This window comes from Poecile atricapillus, chromosome 4 (genome assembly GCF_030490865.1).
Source record: "Poecile atricapillus isolate bPoeAtr1 chromosome 4, bPoeAtr1.hap1, whole genome shotgun sequence".
NCBI lineage: Eukaryota > Metazoa > Chordata > Aves > Passeriformes > Paridae > Poecile > Poecile atricapillus.
Genome location: NC_081252.1, coordinates 64,749,885 through 64,777,590, shown reverse-complemented (window position 1 = coordinate 64,777,590; position 27,706 = coordinate 64,749,885). Strand labels below are relative to the sequence as shown.

The 27,706-nt window shown below is 38.7% G+C and overlaps 1 protein-coding gene across 1 annotated transcript; it reads right to left on the bottom strand.

Moving 5' to 3' along the window:
- On the bottom strand, nucleotides 1–27,129 carry MAN2B2 (mannosidase alpha class 2B member 2). The gene is made up of 19 exons (XM_058838670.1): nucleotides 26,943–27,129; nucleotides 25,465–25,611; nucleotides 21,847–21,952; nucleotides 18,949–19,121; nucleotides 17,569–17,684; nucleotides 16,408–16,585; nucleotides 14,982–15,180; nucleotides 12,295–12,485; nucleotides 11,245–11,431; nucleotides 10,277–10,410; nucleotides 7,962–8,218; nucleotides 5,869–6,060; nucleotides 3,884–4,136; nucleotides 3,669–3,779; nucleotides 3,362–3,554; nucleotides 2,553–2,705; nucleotides 2,075–2,187; nucleotides 1,113–1,230; nucleotides 1–233 (listed from the first exon to the last, which is right to left on the bottom strand). The coding sequence occupies exons 1-19, from the start codon at nucleotides 27,069–27,071 to the stop codon at nucleotides 139–141; spliced, it is 3,045 nt and encodes a 1,014-aa protein (XP_058694653.1). The 5' UTR covers nucleotides 27,072–27,129; the 3' UTR covers nucleotides 1–138.
- Nucleotides 27,130–27,706: the final 577 nt, after the last annotated feature.

The window sequence follows — 27,706 nt, the reverse complement described above, 5'->3', positions numbered from 1 at the left end:
TCAATTAAATTCTAAGTTTATTCCAAAATGATTTTTTCTTTCATTAACAGCAGTAGGATTTTTTTCAAGATCATCACTTGTATCTTGAAACAAAACTTCAAAGATATTACATATTCACCTGAAATACATCATCAAACATTATTGAACCTGAAAGTACACGAAGAAAGTCCTTATTTCCTTTGGGTGAACAGTTACTATAAAGTCTTCTGAGGTCTCTGTGCTGTTGAAGAATCCTGTAAAACACAAAAGCATTGATAATTCATTAAAGCAACTTTATTAAAATGGATATGTTATTCTATCACATCAGTTTTAACTCATCTCTTCCCTAAAAGCTAGTGTTTGAGCAGATTCTTCTCCCTAAAACTCTAAGTAGTATAGAGTCTAAGATGTACCCATTCATAATATTAAAATATACAACTTCTTTTCACGCACTGACTTACACAGAAAATGTGCAGTGACTCCCCAGTCATGCACCTTTTCTTCATCATGAATAAAGAGCAAGCAAGCTCTGAGCTGCAGGTCAAATAGAGCTCTAAACTCTCACCTAGCCCATTCCAAAACCTCTGCAAGCTTTTTACAAGGCACAATATGTATGTGACAGTAGGACATTGTCCAAAAAACTAACTGGAATGAGAAGTAAAATGAGGTCACCCACAGCACTGGATCTGAGTGTCAGCCCCAACTTGAATCATATCCACAGAGTCCTTTAAGCTGATTACAGCAGAGATTTTTAACTGAAGCTGTGTGTTTTTTGCAGTATAGGCTTAAGCTTAGATAAACGCAACTCATCAGCATCTGACAAAACCAACCTGTGTCACAAATATGAACTCAAAGTAGCCACTTCTATCTGGACAAAGAAAACTCCAGAAAGATTCCAAGCTTTTGAACACTTCTAGGCAAAACAAGCTATTGGATAAATATGAGAGTCAGGTACTTGCAGGGAATCTTTGCTAAATGTTCCTACCTGCTGGCTGTGACAGGTACCAGGTCTGTCATACAAACCAGCAATATATTTCTAATCTTGCAGTTTAAAAAAATATTTTTAACTAGACTAATCATCAAGCTTCAACAGTTAACAACAATATGGACACCAAACACATTATTCCACCTACTTTTGCCTGGATATTGTGCAGTCTTCCATTTCCACCTCTCCAAAGTGTTCACATCCCAGGTGCCAGTGAGGGATCGCTCTTCCACTGCCATCACTGATCCCAATCCCTTTAGCAAAGCCTGGGAGTAAAGAAAACACCAGGAATCAAATGAGAGTTCACAGACAATAGTATCAACTCACCAGCCTAGTACACAGTAAGACCAGATAGAATTATCAACTCTAGCCTGTTAATTACAGCAGAGAGACTTTAAAAATCTGCAAGGTCATGCAACACAAGGGCAAATACAAATTCACTGGGCTTCAAACTAAGCTGAAGTGCTGAAAACTTCCTCTGTGCTGTAGTACAGAGTCTATTAAAAGGGCTGAAACTCACACTCCCCCTTTTACTGAAACAGAGAATCCTACACATCCTACATGCTTCTGTCATGACAATCAAAATAATAAACCCCTGCCATGGAGTATAAAGTATTTTACTTCCACAGGAAAGATCAAATAAACATGAAACTGAAAAAAAAAGAGCACATGATGGAAATGACAAAGTTTGAACAACGCACAGAAATCAACTGTAAAGAAAAAAAATGTTTTCCTTTAACCCTGTCCATGTTTCATTAATTATAGGTACAATTTTCAATAACTAAAGAAACAACAAAACAGAATCCTACTCTGCACTAGTTAAGGTACTGCAGGAAGTGTTACACTACCAAGAGCTCAGCAGATCCAGTCCTACCCATATTTAGCATTTATCTTCATGCTGTGCCTACTGCAACTTCATCTGAAGTAATGCCTTCTGTGTTGCAAAGCCAAGAAAAAAAGGCTCACTTCCCTCTGAGGTTAAATTTCTATAATACTTTTTCATCCATCTTTTGTGTACTTCATAGTACACATGATGTGTTATTCCAGAACCATTCCTCTCTGGAATAAAAACACCTCATTTGCTATTCTGTCTCGAAGGGTTAGATTTACCTTTAAATCTACTATCACAGGCTGAGACAGCACAGGATCCTCTCCAACTTCATACAAGTGTCTGATTCTTAGCAGGACACGACTGAAATCTGCATCACCTTGCTTCTGTTTACCTTCAAAAGAAATCAAAATGCATATATTTTCTTACTTTAAAATTAAACCCAAGCTTTAAAATTTTTTGTTAAACTTTAAACTCTCATCATTTGAACACAGTTCCTATTTTTTAAAGTTAGCAAGAGGACTGATATCAGGAAATAATCAGCTCCTACTTTGACAGGAATGTCACTAAGAAGCATGAAAAACTCATGCAGGAGAAATATTTTACTACTTGAACAGAGAAATAATACAGCACAATTAACTTTCCTGACTGAGGAATTTAACACTTTGCATAAATAAAAATACTAGCCACAGAAGACAGAAAAAAAGAAAACCAGCTTATTTAAGTGTAACATCCAGCCACCCCTTTGAAGGCACCTACCCATGTGGATGCTGCGGACCTGCTCTGCATGATTAGAGCTGTACCTCCACCCTGGAATGCTCAGAGTCTGGAGATGAAGATTAGGTGGCACAGTTACAGGCAAATCATGGACTGAACTCGGTTGAAGTTGTCTGGGTAGCTTTGGTTTATCTCCTTCATGCAAAATAAAACAAAACAAACATTAAAATCCATCACACACACAAGCCTGGCTAGGGCACTGTGGAAGGGTAAAGGGCTTTTTGCTTATTCTGCTAAGGCAGAGGCAAAATAGATAACATGCTTTCTCCTCCAAGGCCTTCCAAGATATAAAGCAGGAAGCAGCAGGATTTTAACGGCTAGAAAAGTCTGTCAGAGCTTTCCATAAAACAAATTTCACTGCAGTTTGAAATTGCTATTTCACTACCAGGCTTCAGTTTTAGCTGATAAGATGAACAAGTATTTTTAAAAGAATGACTCAAAAATGGTCATTAAGGACTCAGTATCCAGGAAGTCAATATATGGTGCACTACCTACTTTGGACTAATTCCCTGTGTGAACATTTTGTTCTCATTAGATGCTTTAAAATTTATTTTCCTCTGAAAGTAGAGATAATTATGTAACAAGAGAAACATTTCATATACTTGGACAACATCCATGTTTGAAATTAATGCAAAGTAATTAGCAAGCTCTAAAGCTCCCTAACTCACTATATACTAACTCTGCCTCACAGGAGGCTTGAAGTCTGCATTTAAAAACTCAACACCATAAATCAAAGCAACATAAACAAGCCATTTAGATGCTAAAGACAGCACAGGAAGCTGAGTGATTACCTGGTAATGCTCCAAACATTACTACTGGCCTATGCTCTAATGCCAGTCCACTTGTCCGATACAAAGTATTGGTGGCAGCCTTGGTTCCTAAAATAAGCCAAATTACTGGGCGAACCACTGAGGAGTCATTCAAAGTGAGATTGTTACTCAGGTCCCACTGAAGGTTGTTCCACAGTCTCCTGTGTAGCATCACCTGTATTGGGAAGGTAAACATCACAGCAGGAATCAGCCATCAGGTTCTACTTATATTATCCGCTACCATGAAATTACACTCACCCAGAAAAAGAAACAAAAATTTGTATGTTACCTCAACTTGTCCATTCCCTTGACTTGATACACCATGAGCTCTTTCTGCAAGCAGCATCAGCCTTGTGGTATCATCTTCAATGTAGGCAGTCTGGACCATTGGGTAATAGTTCTGTAAACACACAGCAAACCATGCAGAAATTAATATTATGAGGAATTAACCAGGAAACGCAGAACAAAGACACAACTGACTTTGGATTACACCTTTGTGCCTACCCGAGCCACTGTGTTATTCACATATGCCTTGAATGGTCTTTTCTGCATCTGATATCCGTTGTTGTCGGTGTAGAGAAGTTGTCTGGTGTTCAAATTTGTGCTTGTTCTTAGAATTGCTTCACGATTTAATTCCAGAGGCCCAACACTGTATTCTTGCTCTATCCTATGGCAAAGCATCTTCCCATCGTAGCCTTCTGGTACTGAATACAGCCTGGTGTACACTGCATATATATAGTCCTGAGAAGTAACATTGCTATGAAAATGAGAGGAAGGATGCAGAGTTTAGAAAGTGGAGCACTTGATTGATTACGACAAAACTTGCAAGGCACACCTCATGTCATCCTATGCAGACTTTATTGCCCATTTTCTATTTATTTCATGTACAATTATTTTTAATTTCAATTTAACTTTCAAATATACAGATATTCAACCAGAGTAAGTGATATCCTGTAAGTTTCTTTCACACTACAAGTGCCAGGAGGCTTCTTCATTTGATTACAAAGACTGTTTTTCTCAAAATTAACAAAAAATTAAAAAGTTATTATGACTCCCTAAGCAACATATTTACATTGTACAGAATACATGCATTTTTTCAATCTGGGTGATATCAGCTTTGATGCAAGAATTCCACACTACTTTCCAAAGGTCCTCCTCAACTACAATCCTTGAGCAATGCCATGTAAAGCAAAAGACTTCAACCAAACAACCAGATTTAAAAGAGGGTGAAGGGTTTATAGACTGATATAAGTTTAACACAGAAAAGTTGCTAGTTCATCAGGGTCAGAGTGACCTTATAAAGGATTAATTTCTCCTTTCTCTAATTTGCTTTCAAGGTAGGTATTCACAGCTACTAAAATGTATCATTATATCCAATTTCCATCCATGTAAGATATTAGCTGCAATATTCATTGAGTTGTACAGAACCGGTTTCTGAACAGAAGTTGCCTTAAAAAATGTACCACAGAGGATCACCCTAAACAATCTCCACATCCCTCCCTCTCTCCCTCCTGCAGCATTGTGTTTCAGGAGTGGGCCCATGTGAACCTCATGAAGTTCAACAAGACCAAGAGCAAGGTCCTGCACCTGTGTCAGGGCAATCCCAAGCACAAACGCAGGCTGGGCAGAGAAAGGCTGGAGAGCAGCCGTGAGGAGAAGGAACTGGGGGTGCTGGTTAATAAGAAACTGAACATGAGCTGGTAAAACACGTGCTCACAGCCCAGAAACCCAAACATGCCCTGGGCTGCCTCCGAAGCAGCACAGCCAGCAGGTCAAGGGGGGCATTCTGCCCCTCTGCTTCCCCTCCATGTGACCCCACCCGCAGTACTGCAGCCAGCTCTGGGGCCCACAACATGGGAAGCACCAGGAGCTGCTGGAAGGAGTCCAGAGGAGGCCACAAAGATACTCAGAGGGCTGGAGCAGCTCTCCTATGAAGACAGTTTAAGATTTTTCAGCCTGGAGAAGAAAAGGCTCTGAGAGACCTTAGGGCAGCCTTCCAGTACCCTTCCAGTACTTCTCCATCAGAGAGCTGGAGAGGTACTTTTGACAAGGTCATGCTGTGATAGGACAAGGGGAAATGGCTTTAGACCAAAAAAAAGTAGGTTTAGATAAGATGTTAGAAAAAAATTCCTTACTCTGAGAGTAACAACACACTGTTGCAGAGAAACTGTAGATGCTCCATCCTGGACGTGCTAAAGGCTCCAGCTCTGGCTAAAGGTTGGACGGGGCTTTGAGCAACCTGGTCTAGTGAAAGGTGTCCCTGCAGAGGGTTTGGAACTGCATCTTTACAGTCCTTCTAACACCAACAGTTCTATGATTCTATGATTTACAGGAGGTGCTTCCTCAGCAGTACATTCAGCAGATGTATAATAGTTCTTTTGTCTAAATCCTAAACAGTACAAATTCACAGAACTTAGGAACAACTGTACAGAAGTAACCTCATACATATCTGAGCATTCCAGTGAAGTGAAGCTGTGATGGTGTTGTACCTGTAGAAATACTGGCGTATCTCTGTCATCAAGCTTCCAGACATCACTTCCAACCCCACTGCTTTTGATACTGGAACAGCTGAAGCATTTGGAGCAAATAAATAGTTATCTGAAATGGGTCCTTTCTTTGTGTCTCCATTTACGTGGTACTCAAGGAACTCCTGGGTGAACTGGACAGTCTTGTTAGTCTCCCTGAGAATCCACAGAAGAGTAAAAATTATATAACTTACAAATACATTTTGTACATGATAAATACAAAGCTGAACAGCAACAGTAATGGAGGGTGGAAATGCAAGGTGGAAACAGGAGGCTGGAAATGTAAGGACAAAAGTGGATTGATTTTGTGAGACTGAGTAAATAAGGACAGCAAAGAATTAAAGAGCTTGCCATTAAGATACATGTCAGTTTGTAAGCAAATGGAGTTTCTACGTAATTTTCTATTTTTGTAGAAGAGAATCATCTTAAGGTTAAACATCTTAAGATGTTTATATTAAACATCTTAATTACCTCATTGTTTTGATGCCAGAGTTGCTAAAGGATTAAAACTACCCATTTCACAAGAATGAGGTACACTGCACTGCACTAATGAATAATTAGGTTCATTTAACTTTGTAGCTAGGTAAAATCAGCATGATGCAAGTTTCCATATTTAACACTGGTAGCAATAAAATCAACAGGGTAGCAACATTTACAATCACTCACTACTTACTGTATCTCCTCCTCTCTCCACTGAAGCTTACAGTTTAGCTATTCATGACTTATTATCACAATTTTTAGAAAGTCATATAAAGGCTCTCAGCTATCTGCTCTGCCTTTGGCAACTTGCTGTGAAAACGGGAAAAATCACTTCATCTAGCATACAAATTTATACTGACAAATATTTTATCTCATATTGATACAGCTACCCACAATTTGTAATAACTGAGGAGAATAACCAAATGTTTTCTACTACTTCTCTTATGAGGCACTTCTAGTGCAGAAGCAGAAGTTCTAGTTGTTGCAGCTGAACGTAAAAGGCTTCCCAATTGAAGAACCCAAGTTTTTTCAACCTTTCCTCCCATTCTGACCTGTGAGGCCTCATTCTTTCCCATTATCCCACTGCATACTTTCTGAAACTCAAGCATTTTGAGCTTGTCTGAAGGCTTGTGAAGAAAGTGAATATCTCATTTCCCTACATGCTGAATTCCAGCTCTTGCTGCCTGCCAGAACAGGATGAAGAAAACTGTGAACTGAATTTAGATTTTTGTTCTGTGCTATATTTCTCATAGAATTTGGAGACAGTTATGATCTGAAGGCACTCTGAGAAAATACTTATTCCAGGGCTCTTAGATAAGGTCCAGCTATACTTTTAAAGCTGGTTGTAATGATACTGAACAACAAGTTCTTGCTCTAGGAGGCAGAATTATGAATGAAACTGCAAAGGTGAAAGAGTTCTAGCCATCACCACACAGTGAAAAAAGGGGTCAAATCAGTTACAATAGGTGACAATTTGAATCCTGAGCAGGCAAAATGCAGCAAAACTGCACTGAAGCTGAAGAAATTGCACCAATTCACATCAGCTGAGAAAGACCATCTGAAAACATCAAATCTACCTGATTAAATGGAAACTCCTTAGTTAAAAGTTTCCTTTCAAACAGTTTTGTAGCTTTCTACCACAGAAAGAGTGATATGGACTTGCAAAACAGTACTTAGTATAAGTAAGCCCTTAGTTCATCACTTAAGGATCATTGTGTAGCCACAGTATATGTGCTTATTTAGTAATTTTTAATAAAAATGCATATTCATAACCCTCTTTGGTTCTGAAGTACACTAAAACTCTGCTGACATACTAGTTATTACTGTGATATGTCATCTCAGACCAATTGCAAAGTTAAACAGGGCAACAACACAGAACTAGTATGGAATCATGCCTGTGCTGGTGTGGAAGTGTCCTGTAAAAAGGAGGACATGTGGGGATAAAAAATAATTTTAAAGACCGCAAAGAATATTTTGTTGAGTCTTGGAATTAAGACACATCACACAGTCCTTGGATTTATTTTTATGAAGTATTTCACAAAATCTGAAACATTATTGAAACAAGCAGGCAATCTTACCTGTCTGTGATGCTGTGCATCAGGTTTGTGTTTTGGTCAAACACGATCTGGTAGCAGTTGTTAACCACAGGAAACAACCGTGGACTTTGCTGATCTGCACAAGTTAAGTCTCTCCGCTTGTACTTGACTGAGCTCCCAATAAATGCGGACTGTTTACCATCCAAGGGTTTAATACTGTATTTTCTGTAGCTCAGACCACTTATTTCAACTAGGATATACAGATCATAGGTAGACTGGGATTCTATGGAGCTTTGAACCTGTACATTAGTATACACAAAAATGCTTCATTACAGAAAATTAATTGGCAAGGCAATTACCTTCATGTGCTGTAAGCCCTAAATTATAAAAAATAGCTTCTACTTTAATAATAACTTTCTAAACATGCCATTCTTATAATTCTAAATTATAATGTAGATCCATGCTGTTTTTAATTGGGAGCCTGGTGAACTTGGATTAAGCTGAGCCTTACTAGTGAAGGAAAGTCACTATGCAAATTAAAAGCGTTATTTTAATGTAAATATGGAATCACAATTTAAGATTACACTGCAAAATGTCTATAAGAGCAGATATAATAATAGTAAATTAAATTGATCAGTCAAATGACAGAAAAGAGAGTGAAACACTAGAGACATGACTATTGCAAAAAAAAGAAAACTCATGACAAGAGGAGGAAGCACCAACATGGACCCTCACTTTAGGGAAGGCACATGAAAAGGAGATAGAAGCATTTAACATCCTTTTGCACAGTAAACAGAACACCAGTGTTATGTAATACTGAAATACGTTAAACATCAGTTTTAAATCATCTTTCAATTACATGTGTCCTGCCCATTAATGTTATATAATGTTACTTTAGTACTACTTTTGATTTGGAGAAAGAAAATGGGGCTAGATAAATACTGAACAGATTCTATGGACAAAGAAGCTAGTTATAACTAACAAGCAATTCAAGCAAGCTGTTTGTATCTTCACACTGTGGACTGACATATGTCCAGTTACACCACAGACAACCTAACAATAGTGATATCAGCAGAGTGTACTCCCATTCTCTCCCTTCATGATACTCGTGCATGTGGTGCAGAAGGCAGCAGAGCACTTGCCAAAGTTTCAGTTCCTCTCAGCTGTGTATTTACACAATTGTCCTGAGCTAAGGTTTTATTTCTCACAAAAGGTAAGAGTGTGTAATATGAATGCACTTTTGAACTGCACATACTGGAATTAAAGGACCCCAAACCATCTTGCCATAACTGCTAAAGAGATTTTACTTAGCCTCAAGTGACTATCCACATGCATATAAGAATAACTTCTAGCAACCAAGAATACAGATAAACTTGGTACAGAGAGTTCTGCCTCTTTAAAATAAGGGCAATGTACCTTTAGGACTTCCTAAATCCTGAATAAACGTCTTGAATAAATATCAATCTTGTCTTTGTATCTTACGAGACAGAAGTAATTCAGACAGAATGACCTGTGGGAGGTAAGTGACTGACAGGCAAGCATGACCATGTGCCAGCCCAAAGAGACTGATGGTTTCCAGAGGAAGGCAGTAAGGTCCTGTGCCATCACATGTACAGGTACAGGACAAGGGATAGCTGCTGTGCAACACCACCTGACTACAATCTGCCTTCATGCACCGTCACAGTCATAAGCCACAGGTCACAGAAACTGTGCAGCTGGCAGAACTGGCTGAGCTATCTGGCATCTCAGGGTCAGAGGGAGCATCTGGAATTGCATCAGGCCTCTTCAGGCCTTATGTGCAGAAAGCATTCCTGGAGGTTTATCAAGCCACTGATGATGATGCATTCTGTACAGCAGAGAAAGGCTAGTGCTAGCTTTCACTTGAGGCTGCTTTCTTCCCTTCCAGGGAGCAGCTGGCTGTGTTTTGGAGCTTGGCTATGACAGAATGAGCCATCAAATGGTAGCTGACTGACACCAGTTTCTAAGGCCTACATTTCTTAATTCTCTGCTTCTCCCTCCCCAAGGCAATCTGCCAATTTTACTAAAAGGGCTGTCAATTGTAAGGCAGTGCTTCTACATAATAAGATTTATTTGAAACAGTGTTTTTTAGAGAAAGAAAAATAAGGTAAGAAGCACCAGGTCACACACAGCAGACATGCAAAGGACAAACCAAACACACTATAAGAGCATCAAATCCTTTTGGACAGTAAAAAAACTTTCTTTGTTGAGACAACAGGCAAGTAAAAAAAACCCTTGAAGGACAAGTAGGAAAATCCCACTTGGACAGGAGGTAGAATCCAGCCAATGAAAATTGACAAGTGAGAGAAAAGCAACAGAAAGAAATAAAGTTGAAGTACCTGTGCTGGCACAGAATATCCCAGTTCATCATATACACTCATTGCCTCATTGCTGACAGAAACCGTGACAAAGGTAGTGATGTTCCATGCCAGTGGGTTATAGACAACAACATACTGGTCAACATCTGTAGCACCTTTGTGCATGCAAACAAACAAAACTGGCAGTCACTACGTCATGTATTTTTAAAATGTGGTATTAAAAAGCACTTAAGAAATCTGTCTAGGTACAAGTATCCTACAAAAATTTTAACAAAAAACCCTACAGTAAAACTTCATGACTGAAAAAAGGAAAATATTTAATAGTCCTTCATTCTTCTATGCTCGGCCTAATCAAAAAAGATCACGTATACAGAAAATGACACCTGAGTTTAATGTAAATGCATTTAGTGAAGATAAGCTTGCAACTCATTGTCATGCAGTATTAACTTTATCAGAGTTATACAGAAGATCAAATAAGAACCCTAATTTAAAAACAGCCCTGTAAAAATCCAAATTGGTCTGTTGCACAGCCCACGGCACTGCTTACGTCTGACAGTTTAAAAAGTTTCCAAAGTAAAGATAAAAGGGAGTGTACACTCTTTAGAATAGACTTCTTAAAAATATTTTTTTTTTACACAATTTTTTACACAAGCTGGCAGTACATTATAGTAAGAACATTTCTTGACTCTGTTCTCCTTATCATGTAATGCTCTGTTGCAGACTAAAGTTAGTTTAGTGACTACTCTGATCAGCACCTCTTCTTCCTCTTATTTTACATTTGAGGTCTGAATCTGAGACCCAGGTCTAATATATGCAGGTAGAGTTCTGTGTAACATCAGCTGAGAAATCCTGTGTCTCATAAGGCAAACAGGATTTTCTGGCCATGGTTCACAGAACATAGATGTACATAATATGTTAAATGTTTTGGAAGAAAACATGATAGCTTTCATAAGGTAGCTTGCAAATTGGAAAAGCCGTGCAGGAAGTACCTGGTTTTCCTGAGCCTTTAGTGTAAACAGAAGAATAGACCTCCCCATTCTTCTTCGCATTGTTGATATCAAAGATTATGGAAGCCATTAGCTTCTTTACGTTGAACATTCCATACATCAAGTTATTCATGTACATGTCCTTCACCTTGGGAGACTCTGTGCCTGTTACACCATCGTGGTGCTGGACCTTATATTTAAAAGTAATTTGAAAGGAACAACAGGATGAAAACTTCAGGTTTGCATTTGTATTAACATAATCGTCAATTACACTCCTGACACACAACTTAAAACAATAAGGGATGACAATTATATTCAGATTCACATTTAACCTACTCTGAATTCCTACATACTGAATGAAGTGGTCAAAGACAAGATGCATAAGGGTTTCCCTCTATACGTATTTCTCTTTTAATGTACTGAAATTACATCCTTAGAGGAAAAAAACAAACAAGTTACCAAAACCAAGAATGCAGCAAATATACTGTAACAAGACAGGTTTTTAACTTCCTACTTAGATCTGGTCTGCATAAAATAATTATTTTGCACATAATAGTGCAAAAGCACTGAGGACTGCAAATCGTTAATGATACAAGACTAATCACTTAGCTGCTGAACTTGGAAGAAACAAATCTGTCCTTCCTCTTCTAACTTGAAGAAGTAGAGATTATCAGTAGTTTTCAATTAGTTCCATTTTTGTTTGGTTTTTATTTACTTTTAAGAACAATTCTGTAAATAACAAAACTAACACTAAGAAAAGGAATTTCATAGCGAAGTTTGAAACCATACTCTTTCACTGGTTGAAGAAAACATTTGCCAGGAACCACGTCTTGAAAGCATGGTTAAGGGGCTGAAGTCATGTTTCAGGACTTCAAGCAATTCAGAAGCAATTTAAGAAATTGCTTTATTTTTACTTATGACTTGCAAAAGGGGGAAAGTTATTTCCAAAAATATAAAAGCAAATTTGAGACACTCTAGCTGAAATGCTCATGCAAACTTTTCATTTGGAAAATAAACATTTTCATTCAAAGCAGAAAATAAATCAATCTTTACCTCTGAAACTGCCCATCTAAGACTCTGAAGTTGCTCTAAGGCTTTACATTTGCAAATAGAACCTTCCGGGTGTTTCTGGACATACTGTGTAAAAAAGGATTCTCCAGCATAAAGCAGTGAACTTGCTCTCCTTGCAATTCCTTTTAATGTGCTCCGAGAAGTATAAAACCCAGTCCACGCTTGGAACGGCTCTGTTTAGAGTGGAACAGATCCAAAACACATCAAAATACCACTTCATTTATTCTACTACTATCACTACTACTACTACTACTACTACTACTACTACTACTACTGTTCAGATTCTTACATGAATCCTAGTGGGGATTTGCACAGCAGTCATCAAATAGAAAGGTCATAAAGCCTACAAGGAAACTCAGCCAGGAACATGCATTTTGAAAAACTATCATCTCTCCTACAGGCCTAGTAACATGCAAGTTTGATACAAAGCCAGTACCAACCAAGTTAGCCTGTGTTCATTATGAAATTTCCTTCTTGTGAATCTGCACAAAAGAATTTTCCAAGTTTCACTGAAGTATATATTATTATTATTAGTTGTTAATAAAATAGATTATAATCTTTGGTAATTGCTTGATACACGCAATCTACATTTCAACCTTTTGGGGTGGAATGGATTTAGCTTAAATTTAATTTCTTCAAAATGGAGTAGAAACACTGAAGTGATGACTCCAAACTACTGCAGCACTTCAAACTACATCAAAAGATGCCCTCAAGTGGTTACTGGAAAGTATTTCAATATTCTGTTTGTGTTAATGTTTCAGTATCCCACAGAGTGAACTAGGAAAACAATTACTTGTTTTTAAAACCTTCAAATCTTTCCTTAGGGTGGGAGTGTGTGTTTGTTTGGGAGCAATTTCTCTTAAAATACACTAGCGATAAACAGGTTTTTCAGAAAGAAGTTGCAGAAAGTGTTTTCCAAAGAGCATACATGCAACTGTAATAATCTGCTATCAGCCCAAGAGCAAAAGCAACAATTGGAAAATAGGATCTTTTGCTTAAAAAACTTCAGGACAAATAATTTTTGGCCTGAAAGGTGCTAGAAGTTTCAAAATAATTAATTCCATTTTAGTTTTCAATGTTACAGATGGAAGAACCACACATACGTAACAGCACAGTACAATGAATGCAGAGTAGAAGGAAATACTTATCTGGGACTTAAAACTTTTGAGTTTCCAGATGTCATAAGTGACACTCAGCCCAACAAGTGACTCACAAAAAAAGGGCATAGCAAGAATAAGAGAGGATTAATCATCAAGAAGCAAAACAGCATGTGGGAGAAATTGCACTCAAATCTATACTGCGATTGCAAGGCACAGAAAGTCATTTGGGGAAAAAAACTACATCTCTGTGTGGGCACCCACCACTGAAGGTGCTGCTATTATGCAAGCTAATAGCAATTGAATCCTGCTGGTAAATTATGCCAAAAGATAAAGGAAAGAGCCCAGATGTAAAAGGATATTAGCAGTTAGAACTGGCAATGCTTTTATCTGCAAGTTGTTAGAAATGACACGATCCCTAGAGGGAGGTGAGGGAGTCAGGGATCAGTCCATGTCATGATTCACAGGAAGCAATGGTTATTTTTATTCATTGAAAAGTTAACAGACACATTATAGAACAGTCTCAAATATACGTACACAGCCAAAAAACGTGATGAAGCAGTGGTAGCTACAACTATACAGAAAGGTGTTTCAATGAAATCAATGCTATTTTAAAAATAAACCAAGCAATAAAATAAATTAATGAATTTAGAAATTGAGAAGTTGTGTCTTCTCTCTGCATACCTTGATATGAGGTCTAAAAGGGTAAATTTATTGGGGAAAATAATTAAAGGGATGTTGGGTATGGCATGACTTATTTTGTCTTTTTCTAGTACTTTTCAGCTCTGCTTAAATATCTAAGTTAGTGTAGCAGGTAAGATGCAAGCAAGCAACAAGGAGCTGCAAAGAAATTTTATAACACTGTATTATAAAGTTTCAGAAATACTGACAATATTTTTACTTGTTTAGACTTCAGTTGTAAGAAAATTATTTCCCACCCCAGAATTTCAAAATGTTTTCTTTATTGAAAAAGGCAAGATTTTCTCTTACAGGAGACTATGGGCTCATCTACATTAGTATTTTGTTTGGATCAGGTCATCCTTATCTAGTGTGCCTTGCTTTATATAAAAGATTGGATTTGGAGCTCACAAACTGGATTCCTGTTGGATGCAACAAGCACCAATGGACATTCAAGTCTGTATGAACAGATTATATATTTCCTGCAATTACTTTGAGCATGGACACCAAATCCTCAACATCGACAGGTTCACTTTGGGAACCCCCATCCCACTGTAGTAACACAGAACTACCCCAAGAGCTTTCAGATTGCCTTGGTCACCTGTGGCTTTTCCAGACATTCATAGATCACTCCACATCATATTTTCCACCTCTGTTTTAAGCTATACATAATCCAGTTATTTTAAACAGTAAAAATGAGACATTGCTCTATTTGGTCATACATCCATCTTTTTTACACAGCTAAGCTGGAATCAACTTGTCTGTTGATGACACCTCATAGAGAGAACAAATCTTATAAAAAGGCATTTTTCTTCTTTATTTCTCATTTTCCCTTATTACAGCTTTACCTATGTACATTTGAGGCAGACCTTAGGCAGCTGTGAACTTGATTACCTGTTGAATAAGGAAGAAAGTCTTGAGAGTCCCGAGTTTCCCATGTAAGATTCCTGCTATAAACCGCTTGGAAGTAATCACTGACAGTGGCGTACTGGACAGTCACTCCAAACTCAGCAGAATGCTTGTTAATATATTCCACCAACAGGTCCATGTTAGAGTACTGAACAGATGCATTAAAGAACTGTTTGTCACAGCCCTGAAATCCCAAACATAGAACAGCCAAATGACTTTAGGTCACACAGTTAAGGAGGATAATTTTTAACACCAGTCTATGTCCAGGGGTATTTATTTTGATTTTGACTGCCCATATAACTGATATTAGTTACAAAACTATCAAGACTGACTGAGCAGGGCTACTCACACAGATTGTCTGTAATCATGAAAAAATAATGAAAAAGCATAGAGTTCTAGAACTATATATTCCCTCCACTTCTTCCCATAGCATTATCTATCACAAGCACAGAAAACCAGAAGTTTTCTTACATTACTGCAAAACTGTGTATTTGGATCTAGACATTATTTGTACTATTTGAAACTTCTCCCCATTCCAGCACAATTTTCACTATAGCACAACTACAGTGTTATACTCTACTTCTCTCTACAAAAATAATAAATTCAGTATAACCAACAGTGTCATAAACACAGGAGGAAAACATCAGTGACTCAAAGCTGCATCAGTCAGAAGAAGTTTTTCTTTGTAACAACAGATACTGTGGTGAAATAGCCCATAAAGAACACACATAATCCTTTAATATTGTAATCATGAGACCTACAACATCCATCAAAATTAGAAACCAGATTGTACACTCAGGTTTAGGCAAAGTTATTCTTTCCTGAGGACTTGAAAACAGCAAGAGCACATCAGTGCTATATGTACGTGTAGGACGTAATTAACACAGCATATTGCTGAAGAAAGTGTTTGGATGACCAAGCTGGGATATGCTTTCTTATGGTTCTAGCTAAAATACAAAGACTGTATGAGAAAATGATTGCACATCTGAAATCTACCTAATCATGTCAACCTAAGTGTCGCACACTTTCCTATAAGGCTACAATTTTTGTTAACACACAGTTATGTTACGCTAAACAGTTAAAAAAGAAGATAATTTAAATAGACAAAGCAAGGGGTGAAAAAAGGAAGCAATACTGCAATATATTGTTATGCAAGAAGTTATCTTTACAGTTTTGTCACTTTTTTTTTCTATATTGAGTAGGGTGGAAGTCTTGATAGACAACTGTCAGGCTATACGAGGAAATTTTAAATATCATTACTCGTCAGTCATTTGGACTGCAATTATTAGAAAAACACTTCATGTCACATGGTTTGTACCAGCATTTCTGCAGTACCTACTGCAGCAAGTACCATCCACTTACACTCTGGAGTGCCTGTCTCTTCTAAAGCAAACACTGACCAGGCACTTACCCATGGCCACAACACGTCCTCTGTCTGGAACCAGGCTGCTCTCTCCTTAATGTTTGCCACCATGGTTTGTGCATACAGGTGGAGGTTAGCATCTGTAACAGGGAGACTCATGTCTGGATAAACACCATCCTTTGGTGGATCTGGGAAAGTTGCAAATCCATTCCAAAAAAATCCTGACCTAAGCAGAAAGAAGTAAGAGGAAAGGAGTAAGATGTAAACAGGATTTACTCAACTGGGAAAAACACATCAAAAGGTGCTGGCGTAAAATGCATATACCCAGGGAACAAGAGGCAAAAAAAAAATCCATTTATATTCATTGCTAGTATTTAGGTTTAAGTATTTATTTAGGGTTGGAGGTAGGAAGAAGAGTCTCCAGTTTTCTCTGAACACTGTGCAACTTTTCAAGTCAAAGAATCCACAGGACAAACGAGCAAGCTTTGTAACAATGAGGATGTTCCCCCAATTAGACTCGATTTTTAGAGTATTTTACTGGATAAGCCAGTAAGCAAAATAAAATTTTCAAAAGTTCTGAAATTTCTTCACAAAATAGATGGCAATTTTTTTGTTGCTTTAGTTTATACATGGACAATATACACAATCCCAGCTCAAGATAATGCTGAAAATCTCCCATAGAAAATCAATTAGCAATAGCCAAGTCCCTGCTGAGCTTCCTGGAGCTTTTAAAGCTTTACTTCCAGGTGGAGAAAAAAGACCTCAGTCCAGCTTTGGACATTTTATGCTTACAGTAATTAAACTGTTTCACATTTTTATTCTTTTTTTTTTTTTTTAATAAGGACTGACAATGTAAATCAGTCACTGTATTATAAGAAGATGAAAGACATACCTATGTTTTCAAGCCACTGGGTGTAAGAAAACAAGTGTCAATATTTAGAGATATTTTTAATGCCTGTCAGTACAAAGTGTCACTTTTGAGGATTCAATTGTTAGGTACTGAATAAACTTAATTTATTATGGTGGAAAGCTGGGGATGCTTAATCCTTACTCAGATCTACAGAGTCCAGACATCTCCTTGACCTACCAGGCCAGACGAAAGCAGTAGGATACTTTTGAAAGAAAACAGTCAAAGAAAATGCTTAAACCCCAATAATATAAACTCTCAGAAGTGAACAGTATTTCTGCATATTTGGGAAATTTTTGGACCTGTTTGAAAAAGGTAAGTGTGATGGAGTACAGTAGCTGTACTGATCCATAACATGGGTGAAGATCTGCTGTCTTTCAGATAAGGAAGGAGAGCCCCGCCATACAAACTGAAGCTTCTGGAAAACAAAAGAAGGTAAGAAACCATTACTCTTGATGACATTCACAGAAATACGTCATTAACAACTTCAACTTCAAAGTTCCCATCTTCCCTTCCACCACTTTTAATACTTCTAAGTGCTTTTTCTGAGGATTCAATGCCAATGGAACCCCAGGCAAGGTCACACACTATATACAGGAGGTTACATCAATGCCTCTTTCCATTAGAATTGATGCAGAAGGAGAGAAGGCAGCACACTGCCAGCATACTAAAATCCAGAGATAAGCCTGGCTTATCACACCTATTATACCTCAGTTGTTTCAATGGAAGCTGAACACCCATAAGCTAGAAAAGATCCAGATGTAGTCTGACTGCACTGTAGTCAGTGGGAATCAATAACTGATGGTTCATGTTTAAATTCTACTGGAGTAGAATTTTACTGTTTTGGAAACCTTCAGACTGTTAAGGGCCAGGAAAAAAATATCATCTAGCTGGGCAAAGATTGTCAAAAACTCATAAAAGATTTTAACAGAAAGGAAGTACTGCAAATCATTGCAAACACAAGGTGGTAGGTCCAGGCTTCAGTAAATTCAACACAAATTCTGTTGTCTTCTTCAGAGACACTTGACTTTTACCCAAGATTCACAAAAACTGACTAGTGCCCAGAACATAGTGGTGAAAGCCCCTTATTTTCAAATAATAAGTGAGTAAAACTGGTAACAGATCAGGGCTCACCACAGTGATATGAAAAGCATTTACTGTATATGGGACACTGTGCAAGAGAAAGTAGAACATGAAAGAATACCTGAATTCAGCAAAACCATGACTAGCTGCCACTTTAACTGGCCTAGCATCATTAATTTCATAGGCACAAATAAATTTTCCGAGCCTGATGACACTGTGCCCAAAGGTTACACTTTAAACTTGCTCGCATAATACCCAACAGATACAAGATTTTCTTAGGGAAAGCTGGAATTCCTAGATGTCTCTGCTTCAAACACTCCTGATTCAGTCCATTTAGACTTGCACATTTGCCCACATTTTGTGTCTTCTTCAGGCTTGACTACATTTTATCACTGACCAGAAGTCATGAAGACATTAATTGACCATATAACCCAGATTTAATATGTTTCACCATTACTATATGCCATCAGCATGTCCCATTTAAAGAAAAAATACCTACATTTTCTTGCACAGATGACAGAGATTCTTATCTTAATGTCAAGGTTTAGATTACTGTAGGTAGATGCCAGCAATGGTTTCATTCCCAAGGGTATTTTTACCTTGTTTTTCTGCATGTCAGCCTTCAGATCATAATCAATACGAGAAATAAGATGAGCATTGAAACCAGCCAGAGCAAAAAGAGTTGGTGTTGTAGCTGAAGCTCCAAAAGGATCAACATGCCAAGAAAACTGAGGCCTGAAGCCAAAAGTTTCATACAAAAATCCATGACCTTCTGCAAAGCAAAATTTTTTTAGGTGAGGAACACTTCTAAAAGTTAATTTTATAAGTTTAATAGGCACATTGTGTTACAGGTAAGCACTTGAAGGATAGCTTCTTGTTGCTGTTTCCCGAAGCATTTAAAGTTTTGGAAATTTAATCATTCACAGCAAAAAGCTTAATACTGACAATGTTTATATTGTTATGCCAAGTATAACTTATTAACATTATAAAATATTCATATCAAAAAGGAATTATGATTAGTGACAGGTCTTGGGAAAGGTTCATAGATATGGATCAGGTTAAGGCTGTTGTAAAACAACAACCTGGGGTTTAGTTTAAGTTTGCTCAAATCATAAAACCCATCCTCATTTCAGTCTCATTTTAATAACAAAGGGACAGGTAAGCAAGCTATCCTCTAAACAAAACGAGCATGAATATGATTATCAGTCATCTGAAAATAAAAAAGCCAAAGGTTAATAGTGAACTTGATACAAGATGTTATTTACAACTAATGTTACTAATGTATTTACTGATGCTACTAATATAGAAATATGTTTTGAAAAAAGAAACCCCTAAACTAGGAAAGCCCAGACAACAGCAGGAACACCGAAAAATCATTTGAATCAATGTAAAACGACCAGGAAAGCAGCAGATTTTATTTGGAACTTAAGTATATTGCACTTGGATACTCATCATAAAAAAAAAAAAAAAGAAAGAAAAAAAAAGAAAGAAAAAAAAAGAAAGAAAAAAAAAGAAAGAAAAAAAAAGAAAATTATGCTCAGAGCTATTTGAAAATACACTCCCTGGTTTGGAATAACTTAATTTCAAATTTTAATATAATATTCAATTTTATCAATCACAATCAATAACAATAATAATAATAATACAAATAATATAAATTTTAATATAATATAATATTTTAATAAGTGCAGCTGCAAGGGCTCTTTTCACTTTGTCTTTCCCATGGTTAATGTCTTCCCTAGATAAAATATTCACAATGTGTTTAAGTATTCTGATGGAGGCATATTTGAAGCAGAGTTTTCTAAACTTCTCCAAAACAATGGAATTCTGGACAGACAAGAGAATACATGAAATCTGGACCCCAAATGTCTGCAGTGGCTTTCTCTTCTCAACTTGAACTCCACACAATCCATTTTCTTTGTATGTACTCAAACTGAGCAGAATGCTTTCAGGAAAAACAAATGAGAATTTTAAAATACATTAATGTTTTTGTTCCTGATGAATAAATTATCGAACTTGAATTTTCTTTTTTTAAAACAAAGATTATGTTTACACAGAATGAAATGTTAAATTAGAAATAATGTTTCTTTCAATTAACTCCAATGAATAGAAAAGCTGGGTTTGTGTTTAACAAAAGGGGTCTTCAATCATTTTCGTATTCTATTTGGAGAAGTCCTAGGTTCAATGGTCTAAGCCCATAAAGCAACCTTGAAACACAGGAGTTGGATGAGAGGAAAATAAAGTTCATGTCCTCTCCTCCTCTTGGCCAGAGTGTAGTGAGGTACAGAAGCAGCTGCTAATCCTGTGCTCCTGATTAACACTGACAAGTACAGAACAAGGCCAGTGGTGCTGAGCAGTCAGATGCAGAAAATAACAGAAGTGTTTTCTGTCCCTTAACTGTCCCATGTAGGAAGCTGCCCAGAGCGTAGCCCTGGAACAGGCAGAGTTTCTATCAGCCATGGCAGCTGGTGCTAACACATCCCCTCCCTGCTGCGCCCTCCTGGCATAAAACAGACATCTCTAGCACAGTGGTGCCATCAGTTATCCTGTTTCTGCTTGCTCTAACCAATGCAAACAAACCTATGTACCAAAAGATTCTTTAAAAAACCATCAGATGGACAGGTGTAACATGCAAATTTTAGATGCAGAAGTTAGAAGATTAAAATGGTAAATAGCACATCTCTTGGAAATATGCACCTCTTTCTAACAGAAGTGATAATGATAACAAATGGGAGTTTCTTCATTAAGGTAGTCTTTCAACTAATTTTACTTGACCTCAGTGACATTCCCTTGCCCCCATTCTGCAGAAGACCTTGCCTAAACAATACAACTTCCCCACATTCTGAATTGCTACCAGGTGTTGCCACTGAAGATGAATAGATCACACGGACACAGGTCGAGGTGTGGTGAAAGGTAGAGAAAGTTTATTTTTCCCCCCAGGATTTATAGGTTTCTGACCACAGCCAGGGATTGGATGGTCAGGATAACACTTTCCCACTGCACCGGCCATGAGAGATGCCCATCACAAGACATGTAACAGAAGGAATGTACACATATCTATGTTTACAGTTACTGTCCTGGGAAAGTCTTTCAAAACTATGTCAGCAAGCTCAGAAGCTGAGCTTTCAGGGCGACAACCAGGTGTTTTCTTGAAGAGTGTTTCATACCCTTAACTGCACCATAACTATCTTCCCAGGAACTTAAGTTCTCAAACACACACACAAAAAATCCCTCTGCTCCAAACAAGTTTATACCTGACAAACCAGCTTTTGGTAACCTTTGTGCCTGCTGCAGAACTGTCATGTCAAAACAAATGTGGTTTTTTTAGAAACAATTTTTCTACGAATAACACACCAGCACTGAAAAATAAGAAATGCTTTAATTAGTTCTTAAGAAGTCAGAAAATAATAGCAATTTCGGAGTGGAAAAATGAAAACCAAACAAAACCTCCAAGGTCACAACAATGAAAAATAAAAGTTAAATGCCAATATGCATACCCGTCAACTGTAAAATCTGATCATCAATTAGTGTCACAGCTTCATCATGCATCACTTGCCCTCCAATGACAAATTCCAGTCGTCCCTCCTGAAGCAACTGATGGACCTATGATATTGAAATTAAGACACAGAACATAAGCATCATTCCAGTCTTATTTAAAAAGGCTGTAAATTCATTTGATACTGCAGCACATTACCCAGACACAACATTTGTCAAGAAGGCATCTAGGACAAAAAGTGAGATAAAAATGAGATACTAGGCTGTCTGAACTGAGGCTATCTAAAGAATAACAGGGGAAAAAGTATTTCAATGTGCTGCACAGTGCATTGATTTATCCAGCTTACACTGAAACCAGGTAACAGGAATAAAGGATGCACTGCCAGGTAGACACTGACCTTTTGGTGTTTCTCAGTAGTGCTGCTACTGTGCCTCTTTATACTGTCTGAACACTAGACACTGCACTGGCAGCAGCCTGTAATCCTGCCTCAAGGCAGCTAGAGCTGGAGGATTAAAACAGAAGATACTGATGCTTCTCCCAAAATCTTCCTGGTGCTGCATGCAGCTTGGCTTAGGGAAGGCATTTAGTGTCTGGATGAGGGAGCAATATGCAATGCCTTGCAAGCAGCAGTGGAGCCCCAGGCAAGCAGTAATATTCAGGCTCCCCGGGTTTTACTAGAAACTAGATCTCTGAGACCCAGGAGAGAGACAGACTGTACCATCACACTGTGGCCACAAACATCTCTCCTCTACTCCATATGCATCTATCTTGCCTTTGGGGCACAGACAAGTTGCTCAACTTGTGACAGACAGAATCCTTTATTAAGAAATAGTTATTCCACAGGTTTACCTGCCTGAATAACCCACTGCTGACCTTAATTTATGGTCTTTTTCCTAGTTTAAAAAATGTCAGTGTATTACAACCTGCTCAACTTTTGGATGATAGCTTTTTTTTGAGGGGGGATGTTTCTTTTTTTCTTTCTTGATGGGGTGGAGTTTAGTTTCAGCTCCTAGAAACAACAGGTATGCTGACAAATACAGCCTGCAGCAAATGCTGGATGAAGTGGGGGTTGGTGTTTGGAAGGGAGGAAGGAATAGTCTATGTCTCTTTGTAAAAGTGTTAGGAATCTTCTGGTTTTATTTTAGTTACTTTAGAAATTCAGAGATATCTCAAACTTCCAATAAGTAAAGTTTATGCAAATATGTATTTTAATCCTCAACTTTTTTTTTCCTTTTTTTAATCTGTCATGTAGGATGCCATTTTTAGAGCTATTATGTTTATTTTCCCAGGAACCTTCAGTGTCTACTCAGATAGGATGCCAGATTGTCAATTTTGATTATAATCATTTCTCTCCTCCACAATGTTGTGAAAATGCTTCAGGGCTCAGCATTCCTAAATTAGTTCCAGCCGACTGTGGTGACTGATTAGCATGCTGGGAGACCAGATAACTGATATCTGGTGTCAGCACAGAACTGGCCCTGACCTACATGAAAAGATTCTGTGATTCTTATTCCCCATTTGGATGGATATCCAGAATATACTTCTGATCCAAACTTGGGGCCACAGAAATGTTTTTTTTAATGTAAGTTTTGTGGTACCACTGAGAGACTGGAAACACAAGAGAAATAATTAAATTAATTTAAGTAATATCCAATCTTCCTCCTCCCAAAAAAGAAAACAGTATCTGTAAAGACAAGTGCTTTTTCTGATCAGAAGCGGGAAAAAAGAAGGAGGAATGGAGGAGACAGATACAGTAGTACTACAAGCAGCAGGATGCTATGGTATTAGAACACATCTGTAATCCTTGGACCATACCACCATCAACTCACACCTACAAACCACACAGAAGTGGCTTTTTTTCCCTTAGTTAAAGCACCCAGACATCAACCCATGGTAAGGAGGTAGGAATGGTTCACACAAAAAAATTCTGTGTTAACAAAATGTACTACAAGGTTCCCATCTGGCTGAATACTGCAGCAGTACATTTCACTCTCACATATTCTCTTGTCTGAACTGTAAAACCAGCTTCTGTGCCCAGGTTGTACCTTTTAGTAGTTTTTAATGCTATAGTTTCAACACAAAGCAGACACTCCAAAACAAACTAGAATTAAATCCTGTATTCCAAGTAAACCACTAAATGACAAAAAAATAAAGGGAAAATTAAAACCAGAGTGCCTATACCACAGAAAATCATTAATGCTAGAGGTCAAGTGGAAAAAGCAGGGCAGTAACCAGAGTGACCTAATTTCAGGGACCAGTATTTGCAACTTGATGATGTTAAAAACATATAATTTATCTGCAAGTTAGAGTTTAAAAGTTAGACACACAGGTTTAAGAAGAATTTAGTTTTAACCATTTTAATTTTAAGAGAAAAAACTATAAAGTAACCAGAGAACTGACTATACAATGTGTAAAAGCAACAATTATAAATAATTAGGCTAGGAAACTAAAGCCTGAATCATAGGTACTACATTTTGCACTACCAAGGTCAAATGTGATACACATTATTCTTCTGGATTTCACATAATAGCAGGAACAGATATTAGAAACACGAGCCTTGACTTTACCTTTGGGTTACAGCAGCAGAACATACCTGAAATAAGATCAACTGATGTTTGAAAGTTGGAGGACATTGCTGTCTCTCTACAAAGCAGTTCCTATGCTATTTTCTTCCCCACTTCCAGTACAGTTTTCTAATTTAACAAATCTACAAGAAAATTGTTCTACAACAGGTGAGTACGGGCAGAGTCCCCACAAAAACTGCAAACTGCCTAAACCCAGCAAAATCTACCATGCAAAGGTCAGCCTTGCACAGGCTGTTAGCTGAATATGGAATGTAACAGAAGATTCAGAATTCAGTGAATATTCATATTTTTGTGACTATGTTACAAAACCAAAAAACAGACAAAAGGATGCTTTGCACATCTGGATCTTAAACTAAAATGTAAAGAACTCTTGTTCTGACCATGGTAACAAAACAGACCATGGAGTTCTGAGTAAGTACCTATGGGAAGCTACACCCTTTGGTTTTAGGATCCAAAATAAACAAGCAGCTGCTAGCCTATCAGACCAGTCTTTGATTCAGCATGTTTGTTTCATGTCAGAGGAAAGAAGAAGTGACAAATAAAACTTCAGAATGACATTACTAGGAAAAAAACACTGCCATTGAATGTACAGTCACTGCTTTGCTGTGCTATCTTTGTTTACAAATAAATGGCAGGTTTTTGAGCAGTACTTAACTGGAAAGAACAAAAAGTTCCTTCTTGTGAGCAGTGTTAGGTGTCAGATGTTTTAACAGATACTGGTGCAGCCTGTTTCAGGTTCACCCACATCCTAAAGTAGCATGGCCCCAGATAAGTAAGCTGCCAATGAAACAAGAACTGTAAAGTGTAAAAAATCTTCAGTGCAAAGGTTACTACCTCCTACTGCTCTAATCTATAGCTGGGGCTTAACCTCTTGCAACTGCCTTTAGAGTTAAGGTCCTTTAAGTACTAGGTTCAGAGGCAGCTTACACTAGACTTGGGTAAAAAGCAAATGGTGAAGTACTTTGCCCCTATTTGTCTCCCGAAAAGAGCATGAATTCTTTGTTAGCAGGAAGCATAGCTCTAGTGCAATTTACCTGCTGCTTCTGTGTATCTGTGGCTACCATATCCCACCAGAGTCGAAAGAATTCCTGCTCCACTGCAATAAATTTGCGCTGTTTTCCTTTCATTAGCTCTTCTGTAACAGTAGTGTAGACATTTGCTGCGTAAGCGTGCATACTTTCCTAAAAGAAAAAAAAAAGTAAATAAGCTCTGTTTCACCTAAATTAAAAGGGCTGATTTAAACACTCATTGGGCTTGAAAAGAGAGATATCAAAAACCTCATATTTGTTGCACACTTCCTTTGTACCCTCAGAAAGATCAAGTTCTGACTACATACAGCCTTTGGCCCTTCTGCTTCAGAAAACATCCTCCTGACTGGGGACCTGACTAGATCAAGATGCAGCTTCTCCCAAGACCAGCACCAATACAGGCTTGCTTTTGGACACACTGGGAACAGCTTGTCTCGTTCCTCATTGCTCCCTTTAAATCACTAATGTCATGAATGATAACGTTTTGCACCAACATAGTTAAAGACCCCACATGCACACTTCATTCTCCAATTCCAGCTCTTCTTTCGATGGCCTGAATTCTCAGAATTGCTTCTTCAGAGTGAGTATGACTCTGTGCTGTGCATAACCAGTACAATGCAGTGATATATCTACTGTAAATTATACTATTATGAAAAAATCCCTCTACTTTGTTTGATGTTGTAGGATAGAGTAAAACCAAGCTGGTAAAAGAACCTTAGAATAAGTTCAACTGTTGACACAGAAACATCAGTGGAAGTGTACAATTTTGTGCATCTGCCCTATCTGGCTTCTAAAAACACCTCTATTTCAGAATGAGCCCTACGGACTTTTATTGCAATGCAAATATGATGACTGTACCCATCAAATAATCTACCACAGTGTTATATCCTGGGATCCCGCTCTCCTAAGAAATGTCAGAAGGTTCTCCTGGAGTCTTGGCTTTGTAACAAGAGTAAAGACCATGAAAATCTGCCACATAATCAAAGCCCCATCAAACAGAATCAAGACATTCCATAAAAATAAATAAATAAATAAGCAAATAAATAAATAAATAATAAAATAAATAATTAAATTCATTAGGAGCATCCTGCTGAACACAAGCACACCGAAACCCACAGTTCAAGGGCATGGCTCCCAGGCTAACCATGCCTCCTCCAAAGGAGGATCCCCAAACACAGGGGATGGAGGGCGCACCAGGAGCTGCACCGGCCAAGGATTTGCGCGTTTCTCTGCAGGATGTTCGGCCGGGAGCCGGCAGCACCCCGGGAGCCGGCAGCGCCCCAGAGCGCCCCCGGAGCCGGCAGCACCCCGGCAGCACCCCGGGAGCCGGCAGCGCCCCGGGAGCGCCCCTGGAGCCGGCAGCGCCCCGGCAGCACCCCGGGAGCCGGCAGCGCCCCGGCCCCGTTACGCGGCTCCGGGCAGCCCTGCCTGCGGCTCAGCCCTTGCCGCAGAGAGCCCACCCCACCCGTGCGGCCCCCGCCGACCTGCACCGTGTACACCCAGCCGACGTCCATGTGGCTGTGGGGGACCACGAAGGCCCGCAGGTCGCCGCCGGCCCGCGGGAGGAGGGCGAGCAGCGGCAGGAGCAGGAGCAGAGAGCGCGGGGCTGCCATGGCGGCTGAGGCGCTCCCGCCGCACTTCCGCGTCCCGCGGCACCGCCTCCCCCACGGAACGAAATAAATAAATACAATGAGCGGCAGCAGGCTCCTCTCGAGCGGGAGGGCTCTGAGGCCCCGGGGGTGACTCCGCCTTAGCCCCGAGCGGCGCTGCGGGTGCGTGAGATCGCCACAGCGGGGCTGAGGGGCGGAGAGCGCCGGCCCGGAGTGGCTCTCGCTGGCATTCCGGAGCTGGATTTTGATAACGTTGGGCTGCTCAGGGAGAGGCTGAGTTCTGCGTCTTGGACACCTATAAATATTTTTTTTTTTTGTTTTTAGGAAATTCCCTTGAATTGAGCGCGAGTACTTTATTTCGTGGTATACTAGTTCATTCCGGATTATTGTCTGCATCTCTGAAGTTGTGAAATTGAAGAGGGATGAAATTTTATATGGTTGACCTTCTGATCCCATTGCAACTGGTTTTGTTACTTGTTTTATCGCTGCTAGGAGCAGGTGGACTCTGTGCTGAGAACTGAAAAGGTAAACACTTCTCTCTGCATAAAGTCCTAGTGAAAAAGGAAAAAAATCAACCCCAAACTGAAAAATATTGTCGTATAATATAGTCCAGTCTCCTCAGAAGTTTTTGTAGGCAG

Bases quoted from the DNA above. Each gene is read 5' to 3' on its own strand.
- MAN2B2 (XM_058838670.1), bottom strand. From the start codon at position 27,071: ATGGCAGCCCCGCGCTCTCTGCTCCTGCTCCTGCCGCTGCTCGCCCTC. The intron at 12,486-14,981 runs GTAATCAAGTTC...CACTCTAAACAG, and splicing joins CTTTCTTCCTTATTCAACAG to AGCCGTTCCAAGCGTGGACT. The intron at 234-1,112 runs GTAGGTGGAATA...TGTGTTTTACAG, and splicing joins TGCACAATATCCAGGCAAAA to GATTCTTCAACAGCACAGAG.